Genomic DNA, 15,113 nt, shown 5'->3' with positions numbered 1-15,113 from the left:
AATATATTCTTTATTTATTGTATTTTAAGCTAGATTTCACTGTAACAAAATTAATTGTTTTGTTTATTTTTGTACAAAGTGTTTGAAACTATTTGAAAAAGTACTAAACTCTAAACTGAATACTAAAATACTAAACTAAACTAAACTAATAATATACAGAACACCTACAAATTTGATAAGTTATCTCACTGTAAACTATTTATTTATTGATTGTGGGCCTATTGATAATTTATTGTCATTTGAAACCCTGACACGTGTCTTTAGTAAAAGAGATGCATATACATGTACTGATTTATGAACTTTAAACACTACAGGTTTGTTCAAGTTGAACTTAATTAAACATTTCATAAAATATAAAGATAAGATATGGTATATAATTCCTAGCCGTATGTTTTGAAAAAAATTGGCGGTATAGAGTTTCTCCTAAAATGTGATTTTGATGTAAATAAACTCCCTTTTCAGTTATCAAGTTTTCATAGGCAGGCTCTAATTCTGGCTTTTTATCTACAAACATAATTTTTATCCCCACAGGCACTTCATCTGGAATAATCAATACGTTAAATACAAAAATAAATCAATATTTTACAATAACTGGGTTAAAAATAATAGATTGTTTATTTCAAAACTGCTAAACGACAAAGGTTATTTACTTACAGTACACATTCTGAGTTTCTTAGAATAAAATTTAATATCCCAGTTCTTCAAGAGAATATAGCATTGTATTTGATGCAGTTTCTGCAGATTTTCTGAGATTATTGCAAAGTAATATGGACTCTGATAAGAATCTAATGTGAAAAAGAAATCCTTTTGAATGGTATTAATATTAAAGACAGTAAATGTGATAATACATTTTTTAGGGAGTTACTTCACTGTCCTGCAGAATTGGAAAGCAAACAATACTGGGACAGACTCATTGATAATATTATTTGGAAATTGGTTTTGACTTACAATAATAAGTATTGCATTAACATTAAAATGATACACCTAATTTATCCAACAAACCAATTTCTACAAAAATGTAAAAATGATATACCAGATTCTTGTACATTCTGTAATATAAATACAGAATCTGCTGTGCAACTTTTTTATTGTATGTACATTAGGTTTTTTGGATTGATATCAAAAATTGTTTTTGATTCATTATGTGGGACAAAAATTAATAAATAGGAAAAATATGTTATTTTTTTAATGGGGAAAATAAAATGGCAAAATGTCCTATTTTTATTTTAAATCTTTGTATTTTATTTGGAAAGTTTTATATCCATAAGTGTAAGTGGTCTGAAAGGAAACCAAACATTATCCATATTTCAAACTTTAAAATGACTTACAAGCTGAAAAGCTATGAAAATTATGGACTTTTACATTGCTGTTAATTCCTCTTTTCTAAATTAATTGTATTGTTTTGATACCCCTTGTTTGTATTTCCATTTTTCTTTCCTTTTATGTTATACTGATGTTTTAAGATTTTAATACTATGTTATTGTATTATGTTATTTGTTATAATTTGAAAAATAAATAAATAAAATACTAAAGGTTTACAGTAATAAAATTGTGTTTATAAGATTTAACCCCCGGGGCAAAATGGCTGCTCTGTTTCTACGGCTACACGAATTCCTTCAAAGTATGGAAATCTCGCGAGAGGTACGACAGACTTCCATGTTGGCTATGACCCACTATGACGCGCCATGACGCGCGGTGGATAAATGCGAGGACTGCATCCGGTTGCGGTGGCGGCTATTTACTGCGAATTTAGGACGTGTGTGGGAGTTTCCAGTGTCGGCGCCAGAGAATAGAGAATGAGGGGGCCTATCTCGTTCACATACTATTACTATTATTAAACTTCAATAAAATATTAAACGTGTCACTCACTGTAAACTATAATTTATCATGACTCTAAAGTGCAAGACTCGCGAAAACACACGCAAATTAGCCACCAGCATATAACCAAACGTACTAAAGCAAAAAGGCATCTTACCTTTAGAAGAGCTGCAGGCGACGAGAGGAAGAATTACATTTTTGAAAAACAAGGTCCTTCAACGAATGGCGATTTTTTTTTCGTAAGGTCCCGCACAAATGCAAGATGCACGAGTTGAGACTTACGAGTGTGGCTCATTGCTCGTCTGTGGTCTGTAAAAACGTTAGTGCCGAGCAGGAGTTCTCACACATGGCAGTGGAGGCCTCGAACGTGACCGCAACTTTTAGCGCAGACAAAACACTGGGCATAGCTTTCAGAACTTTGTGTTGTTCAGAAATAAGTCTCATAACCGTCATTTTCTGTTGACTTTCCTCTGTCTTAATTCTGGAGATATATTGCTTTGCAACGATGCATTCTGTTTCCACAATGGTGCAATTTGTTAAATCCATAATAGGCTTCATAGACTCAACATTTAAAAACGTCTCACTTTTTTAAAAGCGCTGCAGCCAACTTGCATTTCACCCAGAATGTAATTGGCTGACTATGTTAGCACTGCATTATGAGTTAGTACAATTATTCATTCATTCATTCATCTTCTACCGCTTATCCGAACTACCTCGGGTCACGGGGAGCCTGTGCCTTTCTCGGGCGTCATCGGGCATCAAGGCAGGATACACCCTGGACGGAGTTCCAACCCATCACAGGGCGCACACACACACTCATGCAATCACACACTAGGGACAATTTTCCAGAGATGCCAATCAACCTACCACGCATGTTTTTGGACCGGGGGAGGAAACCGGAGTACCCGGAGGAAACCCCCGAGGCACGGGGAGAACATGCAAACTCCACACACACAAGGTGGAGGCGGGAATCGAACCCCGACCCTGGAGGTGTGAGGCGAACGTGCTAACCACTAAGCCACCGTGCCCCCCTTAGTACAATTATTATTTTTTTAAATTAACTTATACTCTTTATTCTTTAACCAGTATTCATGTTATAATAAAAGTAATTTGTAAAACATTTTTTATATTATTAAGTTCGTTATTATTTTGAGAAGTAAGGGGGCACAGTGACTCAAGATGCCGGGCCACGCCCCCCAGGGCCCGCTCGTGGAGCCGACACGGGAGTTTCATTGATTTTTGTTGTCACAACAAACGCTGGCTGTGACATAACCAATGTAATTTATCATTATATTCCTGTCATCACAAACAAAATGTAAGCTTACAATGTAACGTAACATGAAATGTACTTCTTTGCAAGTAAATGGTTCAACTTTTGAAGTAATGTAAGCCTTACATTACTTCAAAAGTTGAACCATTTACTTGCAAAGAAGTACATTTCATGTTTCTCTGAATTTAAAGGGCTTGGTTTTTCTTTCGTGTTTTGGTTTGAAGTCATTTTGCACTCCTTGATTGTTATTTTTACATGTGATCATGTGGATATTAATTGGAAGCGCTGCCATTTTATTTATAATTATAACACAAGTGTATTAGAAATCTGTTATTTCTACTTTCAGGATGCAAATGGGATGTTGTAGCTCAGTAGATAAGGTATTGGACTACTGATCAGAAGGTTGTGAGTTTGGTCCCAGGTCCACCAATGCCACTGCTGGGCCCAGGAGCAAGGCCCTTAACCCTCAGTTGTTTACATTGAAATAAGTCACAGAATGTAAGTCACCGTGGATAAGGGTGTCTGCTAAATGCCAGAAATGTAAAAGCAAATATTCAGAATGCAGTGTTTTTCATATAATTAAAAAATAACACCAAAAACTCTAGCTACAAAAATGTATTGTAAATTATATTTTTACAAACAAATTTGGCAATTTCTAGTGGTGCCATAAGACAACATAGCATATTATTGATATTTTAACAAACTCACAAAAACTAAAAATTCCCAAATGCAAAGACGGACTAAATGTTAACAACATTAAGAAAGCATTAGTAATAAAACTGTTACAAATTATTATAAGGCCCCAGAGCTTATCAGCACAAGAGGCTAAAAAGTCTGCCTGTCAGTCTGATGTGGGGTTTTATACATTTTTGTTAACTGGCGCCACCTCCAGGAAGAGCTGCAGGAACACTGTGAGTTTGTCCAGCAGTTGTGGACACAGTCTGAAGTGAATGAACGGAAAATAAATTAAAGCTCCACTTAGGATGAAGAGGGTGACATATAGGTACTCGAGCCGAGGATCGTCAATAATAGGAGCTAAAACCAGAAACAAAGCCACCAGAATTACCAGGATGGGGATAAAAATTGGAACCTGAGAAAAACAAACACAAACAGTTTATTTCAATAATTTTTCTGCTTTTGATTTTAATGATTCATGTATATCATACAGAATTAAAAAAATACTTTCATCAAACAGTCAGAGAAACTTTGTGTCTTTGTTAAAATAAGATTCTTATGAGATTATTTTTTAAATAATAATCTGTAATAATAATAATAATAATAATAATAATAATAATAATAATAATAGTATTTACAGTAATCTGAAAAATACATGTGCCAAATTTATTGAAACCACAATGGATTCATTTATTATTGAAAAAAGTCAAATTTTATATTTGCTCTCAGTCCTATTTCAACATTCAACATAAAAGTGACAGACAGCAGTTGACCTGTAATCAAGTAAAGGACATATAAATGCATGTGGTTAAACAAAACATTAAACATGATTTGGACCATAACAATCTGTAACAATCTGAAAATATCCGATACCTTTTGGATAGGTTTTGTAACTAAAGATCTGCACCTGTTTCTGTATAGTTCTAGGAGTGTGCTGCTGCCACATAACTGGCTGACTGAATAACTGCACTAATAAGATGAGAGTATATAATTTTTAACACATTCATTTTATATGAGATATGAGATATATCTCACCTTGTATGTACTTGGAAGGTCAGACCTTTTGATTTTTAGATAGAGTAGTCCAGATATTGTAACTCCATAGAAGAACCAGCATGTAAAGCTGAATGTCAGAGTAGAATTAAAGGAACAGGTGATAAACAAAACTGACTATCGCATGCATAACCTAAAATAAAAACTGGACAGATTCATTCAAGCTGATTCCTATACTTTACCAAACAACAGTAATCTTGTATTGATATGTTTTATAGTAAAGCTTATAGCCCACTATCTATCTCTCTCATTATATATATATATATATATATATATATATATATATATATATATATATATATATATATATATATATATATATATATATGTATATGTATAAATAATAACTTGTGAAGCCGATGAAGCTCTAAAAGTTATGTCATACCTAAAGAAGTTGATTATTCCCTGGAAGTCTCCAGGAATGAGCACAATGAAGGCAATGATGCTGGTAAACGTAAGAGCTGGAGAGGGTGTGAGGCGACGCACATGGGCCATAGACAGGATGATAGGCTGAAAGAGCAACAAATCACAAAGAAAGAAATCTCAGAACATATAACATCTTGGGTCATGTGTATTAAAGTTTTAATTTTCTTCATATTTACCATGTGACCCTCTCGTGCAGCTACAAAGCAAATTCGTCCTCCACTGAAGAACGAACCGTTCAGCGTGCCAAAAGAAGATAATGAGGCTGCAACAGACATCACCCATCCCCAGCTGCCCAGCACCTTATTGCTGTTCTCAGAGAAAAGATGCTGAGGTCTTATTAATTTCTTTATTTATTTTTATAAAACCTACATTTAAACTTAGTGCTGTTCCATAGGTGTTACAAACTGTGGTGTCCTACCCCCATGTAACTGCTACAGCACTCGACGTCATCATCTCTCTAGGAGTCATTACAGCCAAATAACTGATATTGACCAGCAGGTAGAGGATCGTTACCATTGGGATGGCAATCATTAATGCTCGTGGGAGATTTACCTTACACAAATGGATATAGTATAAAATTCAATACAATTAATTGATGTTAATTACAAATTAATCATTCATGGACCTCTAGATGTCCTACAAACTTGGATTTCTATTTCCTCTGGAGGATATCTTTGCTCTACACCTTTTCAACACCAACTGCCTTTACTCATCAACACCTATTAACTGAACTGATCTATCTAGTAGGGTTTGTATAAACTAGACAGCCAGTTACTGTGGTCTGGAGAATCCTGAGGAAAAAACAGCAAGGCAGGTGATAAAGAACAAAGCTAAATGTACTTTGTCTAAAATTATTTTAGACTAGATTGTAGTCAGTTTTATAGTAACTGTTCACTACATTGGGAAATGTGTTTTTAAACTTTTCATTTGCTTTAATAGAAAATTAAAAGAAAATAGATTTTTTTTTTGTTATCACTTTGATGGCAAAAGATCCCACTTGGTTAGATTGGAGTCAAATCAGTGGTGCATGCTGACTCAACTATAATGATCCAGTCTCATTTTCAGATGCTACTAAGGCCAGAGATCAATATCTAAATATCTGAATATTGAATAGGGCAGGTACATATAAAATTGAATTGGACTGTAAAGCATTGCAACCTTTTATTTATGTTCAGCAATAACTGAGTATGCTATATCAAATAGACATATGCTATGTAAACAAAGTGTTTATTAGCACAAAATCTCACACAAATTACCTCTGGCATTTTATTTTGCTGATATTTATAAATCTCATGAAAATCATTCAGACAGATACAGATTTGTGTTTCCTCTAGAGAATCTTGATTCTTTGTTGTAGAAGGATGTATATTTACCAACTGAATATACCATTTATACCAATTGAGTTATTAAAAGACATAAATTGTTAACTATGTCAAATTATCATATCAACAAAAAATCTCAAGCAACTTACCTCTGGCTTTTTCACCTCTTCAAGAACAATATTTAAATTAGCCCATCCAGCAAAAGACCAGAGTCCCTGATACAAAGCCATTCCAATGGTACTGATCCCCAAAGTTGTACCCTCAAAGGCAATGTCTGGATTTCCAAGGGTTTCCAGGCCATTTTGGGCCATAGTAATGATTCCACCAATAACAATCACCATCAACCCCGCCACTTTAGCCACTAGGAAGATAACCTGAATGGTCATGGCAAAGCGAACATTCAGCATATTGATGGTAGCCACCACTAAAATGCACACTGCTGATAAACATTTCACCACCAATGTAGGTGGCATGCAGCCTGGATAAAAAGGAGCCACAGCATACTGAGCTACACTCAAGGCTACAGCTGTAATACCTGCTGGGTTCACCACAATTGTGAACGTATATGCCACAAAGAATGCAGGTAAGGGTCCGTAGATTCTCAGGACGTAGATGAATTCACCTCCAGATTCTCTGCATAAGTGAGCGCAGCACATAGAGTCACCAGGCCACACACAGCCCAGATGATCAAGCTCGCTCCAGGGCTTCCAACATTGGACATCACAAACTGAGGGGACATGAAGATCCCCGATCCTATCATAGTGCCTGCGACCAGAGAGATCGCACTAATTAACCCTACCTCCCGCTTCAGCTTCAGGCCTTCATGCATATTGCTTGTCATGGTGCTGTGCTGCGGGTGAAAATGAGCTTAATACAGCTTGCAGTAAAAGATCTGAAGCATGGGCAATAAAATACTAAGTACAAAGTATTACTACTTAAATATTAACATTTATTACAGCTTGATGTACGTTGCTATGCACAAGTCTCAGAACAGCCAAGAAAAGTATCAATTGTGGAGAGTTTATCACAAATTTAACAACTTTCAAGGACTGAATTCTGATGTCTGCTTACTGCACCACATGAACATTTCTGTTTATTTTTTGTGATGCAAAAATGTATCCACATTTTCTTTCACTAAATTACAAAGGCAATTTCTTTTAATCGTTCTAGGGACAAAGTCATCAAAGAAATGTATGTGTTAAACCTAAATCTCCATCTGGAGCTTTGTCAGGTTTTACAGTGTCAAATCAGCCACTTCAACCTCCGCCTCACTCCCAACACACTCAGATCTTTTTTGTTGTCACAGTGAAAAAATTCCTAATAATATAGTGTAGTTGATCTTGATGCCCATTTTAGAAGAAAGATGAACCTAGTTGTGTGCCTGTACACTATTTATATCAGCCTTAATACAAATCGTGTCTTATTATTTATTTGTAACAAATGTCACACAAACAAAGAATTTGGTTTTGGTGCCCAATTTATGTGAATCACACAGCTAACACAAGAATAGGAAAACTGCATTACAACCAGAGTTAATACCAGATTTGTAAAATATTTTGGAATCAGAAAGATGAGAAAATAACTGATTTAAAAGCAGAAACAAGGCAATTTATCATTTTATTATCAGTTATATAATTTTTTGCTTTTAGCTGTATTGTCTATTGGAAGTTTTATTCTACTTTCCTTCTTATTCTAATTCTGTACTAACACAAGGATATGAAATGTTTGGAGCACTAAATATGAATTTGGCATTTTTTCTTTTGTTAATTAAACTGAAAAGAATGTAATAAAAGATTAAGAATAATTACAGTTGTGAAAGATGAAAGCATGTTTAGGATTCAAAACTGTAAGGAATTATTTAACTCTCATCTGCCGCTTGGACAGGATGTCTGAGCCCCTCTTCCTCTGCTCGGTTTCTGGTTCTCCGGCGAGTACTCGGGGTAGTCTCAATGAAACACGCCAGTCAGCCTTTCAAAGAGAAGTTCCAAACTTTATTATGTCAAACCTGAATATATAGAGGAAGGACATAATGTGTGTGTGTGCGGAGCTTAATGCTAGTATCGGCAGAAGATACTTTGACCGTTATCATGAAGCAGGAAACCTCCCAGAGCAGTATCATGTTTTTCATAGCTTCTTTCATACAAAGCGGAGCAGATGTGCTAGGTAGAGGAGGTTATGCTAAGGTCAAGGTATCTGTGTGTGTGTGTATGAGAGAGAGAGAATGTGTGTGTATGTGATTGTGTGTAAGAAAAGAACATTGTGTTTTGTACAGAAATTCTGCAACATTATTAGAAAAGATGAAGTATTTCATACAATTATTCTCACAATACGCATACATTTATTTACTTTATTTACCTTAATTAAAATGATGTGTTGCAAAAATGTGTATTTGGACTCTAAATGCTCAACACCCATAATATTCTGGTAATAAAATCATGACATACTCTTTTAAGGACCCAGATAATTCCAAGCCTGATGTGGCGTTTTATACATTTTTCTCAGCTGGTGCAACCTCCAGGAAGAGCTGCAGGAACACTGTGAGTTTGTCCAGCAGGTGTGGACACAGTTTGAAGTGAATTAATGGAATATACATTAAAACTCCACTTAGGATGAAGAGGGTGATATACAGGTACTCGATCTGAGGATTGTCAATGATCGGAGCTAGAACCAGGAACACAGACACCAGCAGACCCAGGATAGGAATAATAATGTGTACCTGAGATGATCATATTAAACACAGAATGAGAAAAAGATCATATCACACATACACACGTTATATTTACCTGCTGTATACAAGCCAAAATGGTTGACAACCCTAACTAAAGCTTTAAAGAAATGTGAATAAAAAACACATTGTGCTCAGCCCCCAGGAATGATGACTGTGTCCTGTTTAACTGTTATATAGTATGTATATATAAAATTGGTTTATTTACAAAATTTACATAATGGATTTGGAAATAGTTAAGCTGTTAAAATGCATTAAAAACAATTCTGGCAATAACAAATCATTTTACGTGTGTAATTTGCCAAGAATGGACTCACGACCACAGCAGTAAGGATGATGACGAAAGAGAGGTAAAAGTGTCTATAGCTCACCGTTTGATAAATTTTTGTGGTTACAAGATTAGTAATTGTCACTTTAAGAGGAACAAGCTGTGAAATGAAAGGTTGACACATTTGGCAAAACCCCAATGATTGGGCAGTTACAAGACTCAAAGCAATACAAAAGCACATGACAATGTGAAAAAAATTTCATACAGAGGGGAGGAAATTGTGAAAAATAAAGTACAGGAAGAGACTCTCCAGGGCAGGCATCACAGAGTATTAATTGTATAGGTAGTGATACTTTTGCAACCAGAAAATTACACTAGAGTTATCTTTATTGTTGTTTGCAACTGATCATATAGGAATAAAATATATATTAGGTCACATTTTATGGGAGCTTTGGGCATGTGAATCTCTCTCACCTTGTATGCATGAGGAAGATAAGAATTTTTAATTTTTAGATAGAGTAATCCCGATATTGTAATTCCATTGAAGATCCAGGATGTGAAGCTAAAGGTGAAATAGGCTACAGTAAAACTGGTTACATCATAACACATACATAACCTAAATTCTATATATATTTATTCAGTATTTTTTTGCTATTTCAAAGACAAGAAGTTCAGCTAAATAATTTGATATTTCTGTATTTTTTAATTCTGTCATGTGTTCATCATTAGTCACATGATTTATGCAACAGCATTACTGCTAAATGTATTTGTCATATATTTATTGCACATTCATTTCAATATGCAGAATCAGTATTAAGCATTGCTTTGGATATATTATAAGCCATAAATTATGGATATGCATTTTATACTCTTTAAGTGGACAAAAGAAATGTATAAATGTACTATTAGCCATACCTGAAGAAGTTGATTGTGTGTCGGAAATCGCCAGGAATGAGCACAATGAAGACAATGATGGTAGTAAAGCCGAGAGCTGGAGTGGGAGTGAGGCGTCGCACATGGGCCAAGGACAGGATGTTTGGCTGAAAGAGCAACAAAACATAAAGTGCCACCAAAAAAAAATGTAAAAAATTTTGGATTTAACACATCAGGAAGAAGATCTAAGGTGTGATGAGAACAAATGAGAGAGTCATCATTTTAAAATGTATAACTGTAAATATTAACCATTTCATTTGTACTTACCATGTGACCCTCTCGTGCAGCTACAAAGCAAACTCGTCCTCCACTGAAGAACGAACCGTTCAGCGTGCCAAAAGAAGCTAATGCGGCTGCAATAGACATCACCCAGCCCCAGCTGCCCAGCACCTTATTGCTGTTCTCAGAGAAAAGACGCTGATCTTCAGTGGGTCATTTTTCTTTGTAATATATGAACTAAATGCAGTTCCACAGGTGTTACATGTCATATAATTGCAAACTGTGATGACCTACCCCCATGTAACGGCTACGGCACTGGACATCATTATCTCTCTAGACGTCATGACGGCCAGAAAACTGATATTGACCAGCAGATAGAGGATCGTTACCAGTGGGATGGCAATCATTAATGCCCGCAGGAGATTTATCTTGGATTGTATAAAACAGAACAATTTATTTTTGCTTATATTTATAAATCTCATGAAAATCATTCAGACAGATACAGATTTGTGTTTCCTCTAGAGAATCTTGACTCTTTGTTGTAGAAGGATGTATATTTACCAACTGAATATACCATTTACCCCAATTGAGTTATTAAAAGACATACATTGTAAACTATGTCAAATTATCATATCAACACAAAATCTCAAGCAACTTACCTCTGGCTTTTTCACCTCTTCAAGAACAATATTTAAATTAGCCCATCCAGCAAAAGACCAGAGTCCCTGATACAAAGCCATTCCAATGGTACTGATCCCCAAAGTTGTACCCTCAAAGGCAATGTCTGGATTTCCAAGGGTTTCCAGGCCATTTTGGGCCATAGTAATGATTCCACCAATAACAATCACCATCAACCCCGCCACTTTAACCACTAGGAAGATAACCTGAATGGTCATGGCAAAGCGAACATTCAGCATATTGATGGTTGCCACCACTAAAATGCACGCTGCTGCTAAACATTTCACCACCAATGTAGGTGGCATGCAGCCTGGATAAAAAGGAGCCACAGCATACTGAGCTAAACTCAGTGATATAGCAACAATACTTAATGGCTTCATCACCACTATTTTTGTGAATGCCAGAAAGAATGCAGGTAAGGGTCCGTAGATTCTCAGGATATAGATGAATTCACCTCCAGACTCTCTGAACATGGTACCGAGCTCTGCATAAGTGAGCGCAGCACATAGAGTCACCAGGCCACACACAGCCCAGATGATCAAGCTTGCTCCAGGGCTTCCAACATTTGACATCACAAACTGAGGGGACATGAAGATCCCCGATCCTATCATAGTGCCTGCGACCAGAGAGATCGCACTAATTAACCCTACCTCCCGCTTCAGCTTCAGACCTTCATGCTTGTTGCTTGTCATGGTGCTGTGCTGCGAGTGAAAATGAGCTTAATACATCTTGCAATAAAAGAAAAGATCTAAAGCATGGGTAATAAGAGACTAAGTTGCTGATTAAATATTAACATTTAAAACAGCTTTTTGTATGTTATAGTGCAGAAGTCTGAGACCAGCCAAAGAAAATGATGGTAACGTATCTGTATAGTTAGTAGCAGAGGGGTGGGGCTGGGTTAAGGGAGATGAGCTCTCTCTCTCTCTCTCTCTCTCTCTCTCTCTCTCTCTCTCTCTCTCTCTCTCTCTCTCTCTCTCTCATATGGTTAAGGTGAATTGGAGCTGAGTTACACTACTATAATTTAAACCATAACCATTTAAGGGCATTTAAATAAATGAAATAATGTAATGTAAAAATACATTGTCAAATATTCTGAAAGAATGTTTAGCCCAGTAAAGTAAGAATTTGTTTATTTAGCTCATTTAAAGGTCTGTATCATTTCTTGGCAGAAAAAAGCAGATAAGATATATGATATTTTATTTCTTAAAGCTAACAAATATTACTGAAAAATTCTTATGTATTTCAGAAGTCCTAGATGTACTCTTTTGTCAACATTTATGAAAAATAAGAAACATGTAATGTTGAATTTGCTGAAAGATTGTTTTGGGATCTTTAATGATCTGGTGGAAAAACAACTTATAACATATCTAATTAATTACATTTCCATGATCGTATGTAATAACACAAACTGTCACTTTACACATTTATTTTTAAAAAAAAAAAAAACAAAAAAAAAAAAAAAAAGCTCAAGCACTAAAATAGGGAATTTAATCCCATTGGATTAAATGGCAGTAATACAGTATATAATACAGTATTTACAACAAACTGTATTTGCTGTATTATTTAATAGTAATCTTTGTGCCACAATGCCTTTGGAAACTGCTAACAAAAACATTGCAAAAAAAAAAAAAAAAAAAAGAACAAGAAAAAAAAAACAATTTAGGCTGTAATTGACTGACAATTTTGGTAAAACATTTCTTTGGGAACATTTAGAGACATTGCAAAAAATTTTATAGTAATCTTTGTGCCACAATGCCTTTGGAAACTGCTAACAAAAACATTGCAAAAAGAAAAAAGAAAAAACAATTTAGGCTGTAACTGACTGACAAATTTGGTAAAACATTTCTTTGGGAACATTTAGAAACAAATATTGACCTTCCTCCAAGAGTGATGTGACGTTTTATACATTTTTCTCAGCTGGTGCAACCTCCAGGAAGAGCTGCAGGAACACTGTGAGTTTGTCCAGCAGGTGTGGACACAGTTTGAAGTGAATCAATGGAATATAAATCAAAGCACCACTTAGAGTGAAGAGGGTGACATATAGGTATTCGAGCTGAGGATTGTCAATGATCGGAGCTAGAACCAGGAAAACAGCTGCCAGCAGCACCAGGATAGGAATAATAATGGGTACCTGAGATGATCATATTAAACACAGAATTCGAAAGAGCTAAAGAAAGTAATACTTTTTTTTTGATAAATGTAAATTTGTGTCATGGTGCAGAGTGTGCACATATTCTTTCACAATTTAAGCACATAAACTCTTCATTTTCACATCCATAATAGTTTAATAATCTCACCGTGTATGCACGAGGAAGATCAGGAAATTTTATTTTTAGATAGAGTAACCCTGCTATCGTAACTCCATAGAAGAACCAGGCTGTAAAGCTGAAGATCAAATGGGTTGGAATTAGCATTAAAACTAGTTTTCACACACAAAACCTGAAAGAACTAAATATAGTCATAGTGCAGGTGCCTCCAACTGATGGAGTCTAGCTAAATGATTTCAGAGATAATTCTTATTATGTTAATCACATAATATATGTGTACAGTTTAACCTGTAATGTTTTTGGAAAAAATGTTGTAAAAAAAAAATCACATAATTTGAAACACACCCTATTTGCACTCTCTGTGTGAATAATAATGATGTATTGAGCTTGTTGCAGATTAAATGTTACAGACCTGAAAAAGTTGACTATACCCTGAAAATCTCCAGGAATGAGTACAATGAGGGAGATGATGGTGGTGAAGATGAGAGCTGGAGAAGGAGTGAGACGCTGCACATGAGCCATGGCTAGGATGTTAGGCTAAAACAGCAAAAAAAATCTTATTATTGCTTTATTTTCTTTTTCTTTTTTACAATATAAACAGTTATTTGGAAATCTATTATTGTAGAACAATATTTTAAGAGTGAGTACTACATTATTAACAAATTATCATTAAATGAGTCACCTGAAAGAACATGCTGTTGCAGTTAAAATGAAGAAGGCAAAATACAGTAATAGTTGTTCTTGTTTTCCTTACCATATGACCCTCTCGGGCAGCGACAAAACAAACTCGTCCTCCGCTAAAAAAGGATCCATTTAGAGAGCCGAAGGATGACAGTGCTGCAGCAATAGACATCACCCAGCCCCAGCTACCCAGGACCTTATTGCTGTTTCCAAAGACATAACAGTATCAACAGCTGCTTAGTCAGTGACTAACAACATGTTTAGTGTGCCATTCCTTCTGTCAGTATGCAGAATAAAAACTTACCCCCAAGTAACTGCTACAGCACTGGATACCATCATTTCTCTTGGAGTCATGGCAGCCAGATAACTGACATTAACCAGCAAGTAGAGGATGGTTACCATCGGGATGGCAATCATTAATGCCCGGGGGAGATTTACCTTAAACAAATGGATAGAATGTAGAGATAAGTGCATCTTTTACTGACATCTTTTACTGTTTCATAATAATCACTAACTTGTAGATACACTTCATAAAGAACTTTGTTTCATTAGAAAGTGAAAGAATAACATTTTGTTGCAGACAAATGCATATTTGTAATGCTCAAGTATGCTATACTATACACATCCTCAATACAAAATGTCTTACATCTCACCTCTGGATTTTTCAACTGCTCAGTCACAACGTTTAGATTAGACCAGCCTAAAAAAGACCAGAGTCCCTGATACACAGCTAGGAAGATAACTGCTATGCATTTCACCACTAATGTAGGTGGCATGC

The 15,113-nt window shown here is 35.5% G+C and overlaps 2 protein-coding genes and 1 pseudogene across 3 annotated transcripts in view; all 3 read right to left on the bottom strand.

Moving 5' to 3' along the window:
• Positions 1-3,702: 3,702 nt before the first annotated feature.
• LOC132852240 (b(0,+)-type amino acid transporter 1-like) lies at positions 3,703-7,405 on the bottom strand (annotated as a pseudogene).
• A 1,184-nt stretch (positions 7,406-8,589) lies between these two features.
• On the bottom strand, positions 8,590-12,720 carry LOC132852239 (b(0,+)-type amino acid transporter 1-like). Its single transcript, XM_060879320.1, has 6 exons — positions 11,369-12,720; positions 11,004-11,137; positions 10,758-10,887; positions 10,473-10,597; positions 10,032-10,119; positions 8,590-9,280 (listed from the first exon to the last, which is right to left on the bottom strand). Exons 1-6 carry the CDS (start codon positions 12,077-12,079, stop codon positions 9,050-9,052), a joined length of 1,419 nt encoding a protein of 472 aa, XP_060735303.1. The 5' UTR covers positions 12,080-12,720; the 3' UTR covers positions 8,590-9,049.
• Positions 12,721-12,857: 137 nt separating this feature from the next.
• The window catches only part of LOC132852236 (b(0,+)-type amino acid transporter 1-like), a 36,419-nt gene continuing 34,163 nt past the window's right edge, over positions 12,858-15,113 (bottom strand). The window contains exons 2-6 of one of the 2 annotated variants that reach the window (XM_060879318.1): positions 14,640-14,773; positions 14,409-14,538; positions 14,067-14,191; positions 13,685-13,772; positions 12,858-13,518 (exon numbers count right to left, since the gene is read on the bottom strand). In XM_060879318.1, coding sequence (XP_060735301.1) covers positions 13,288-13,518; positions 13,685-13,772; positions 14,067-14,191; positions 14,409-14,538; positions 14,640-14,773 — 708 coding nt within the window. In that variant the 3' untranslated portion in view covers positions 12,858-13,287. The remainder of the gene's footprint in view (positions 13,519-13,684; positions 13,773-14,066; positions 14,192-14,408; positions 14,539-14,639; positions 14,774-15,113) is intronic. The other variant, XM_060879317.1, reaches the window with a different exon arrangement.

This window comes from Tachysurus vachellii, chromosome 10 (genome assembly GCF_030014155.1).
Source record: "Tachysurus vachellii isolate PV-2020 chromosome 10, HZAU_Pvac_v1, whole genome shotgun sequence".
Taxonomy (NCBI): domain Eukaryota; kingdom Metazoa; phylum Chordata; class Actinopteri; order Siluriformes; family Bagridae; genus Tachysurus; species Tachysurus vachellii.
This window is presented reverse-complemented; position numbering and strand designations above follow the sequence as displayed.

Bases quoted from the DNA above. Each gene is read 5' to 3' on its own strand.
- LOC132852239 (XM_060879320.1), bottom strand. From the start codon at position 12,079: ATGACAAGCAACAAGCATGAAGGTCTGAAGCTGAAGCGGGAGGTAGGG. The intron at 10,888-11,003 runs GTAGGTCATCAC...CTCTGAGAACAG, and splicing joins GCCGTAGCCGTTACATGGGG to CAATAAGGTGCTGGGCAGCT. The intron at 10,598-10,757 runs GTAAGTACAAAT...TTGCTCTTTCAG, and splicing joins CTGCACGAGAGGGTCACATG to CCAAACATCCTGTCCTTGGC.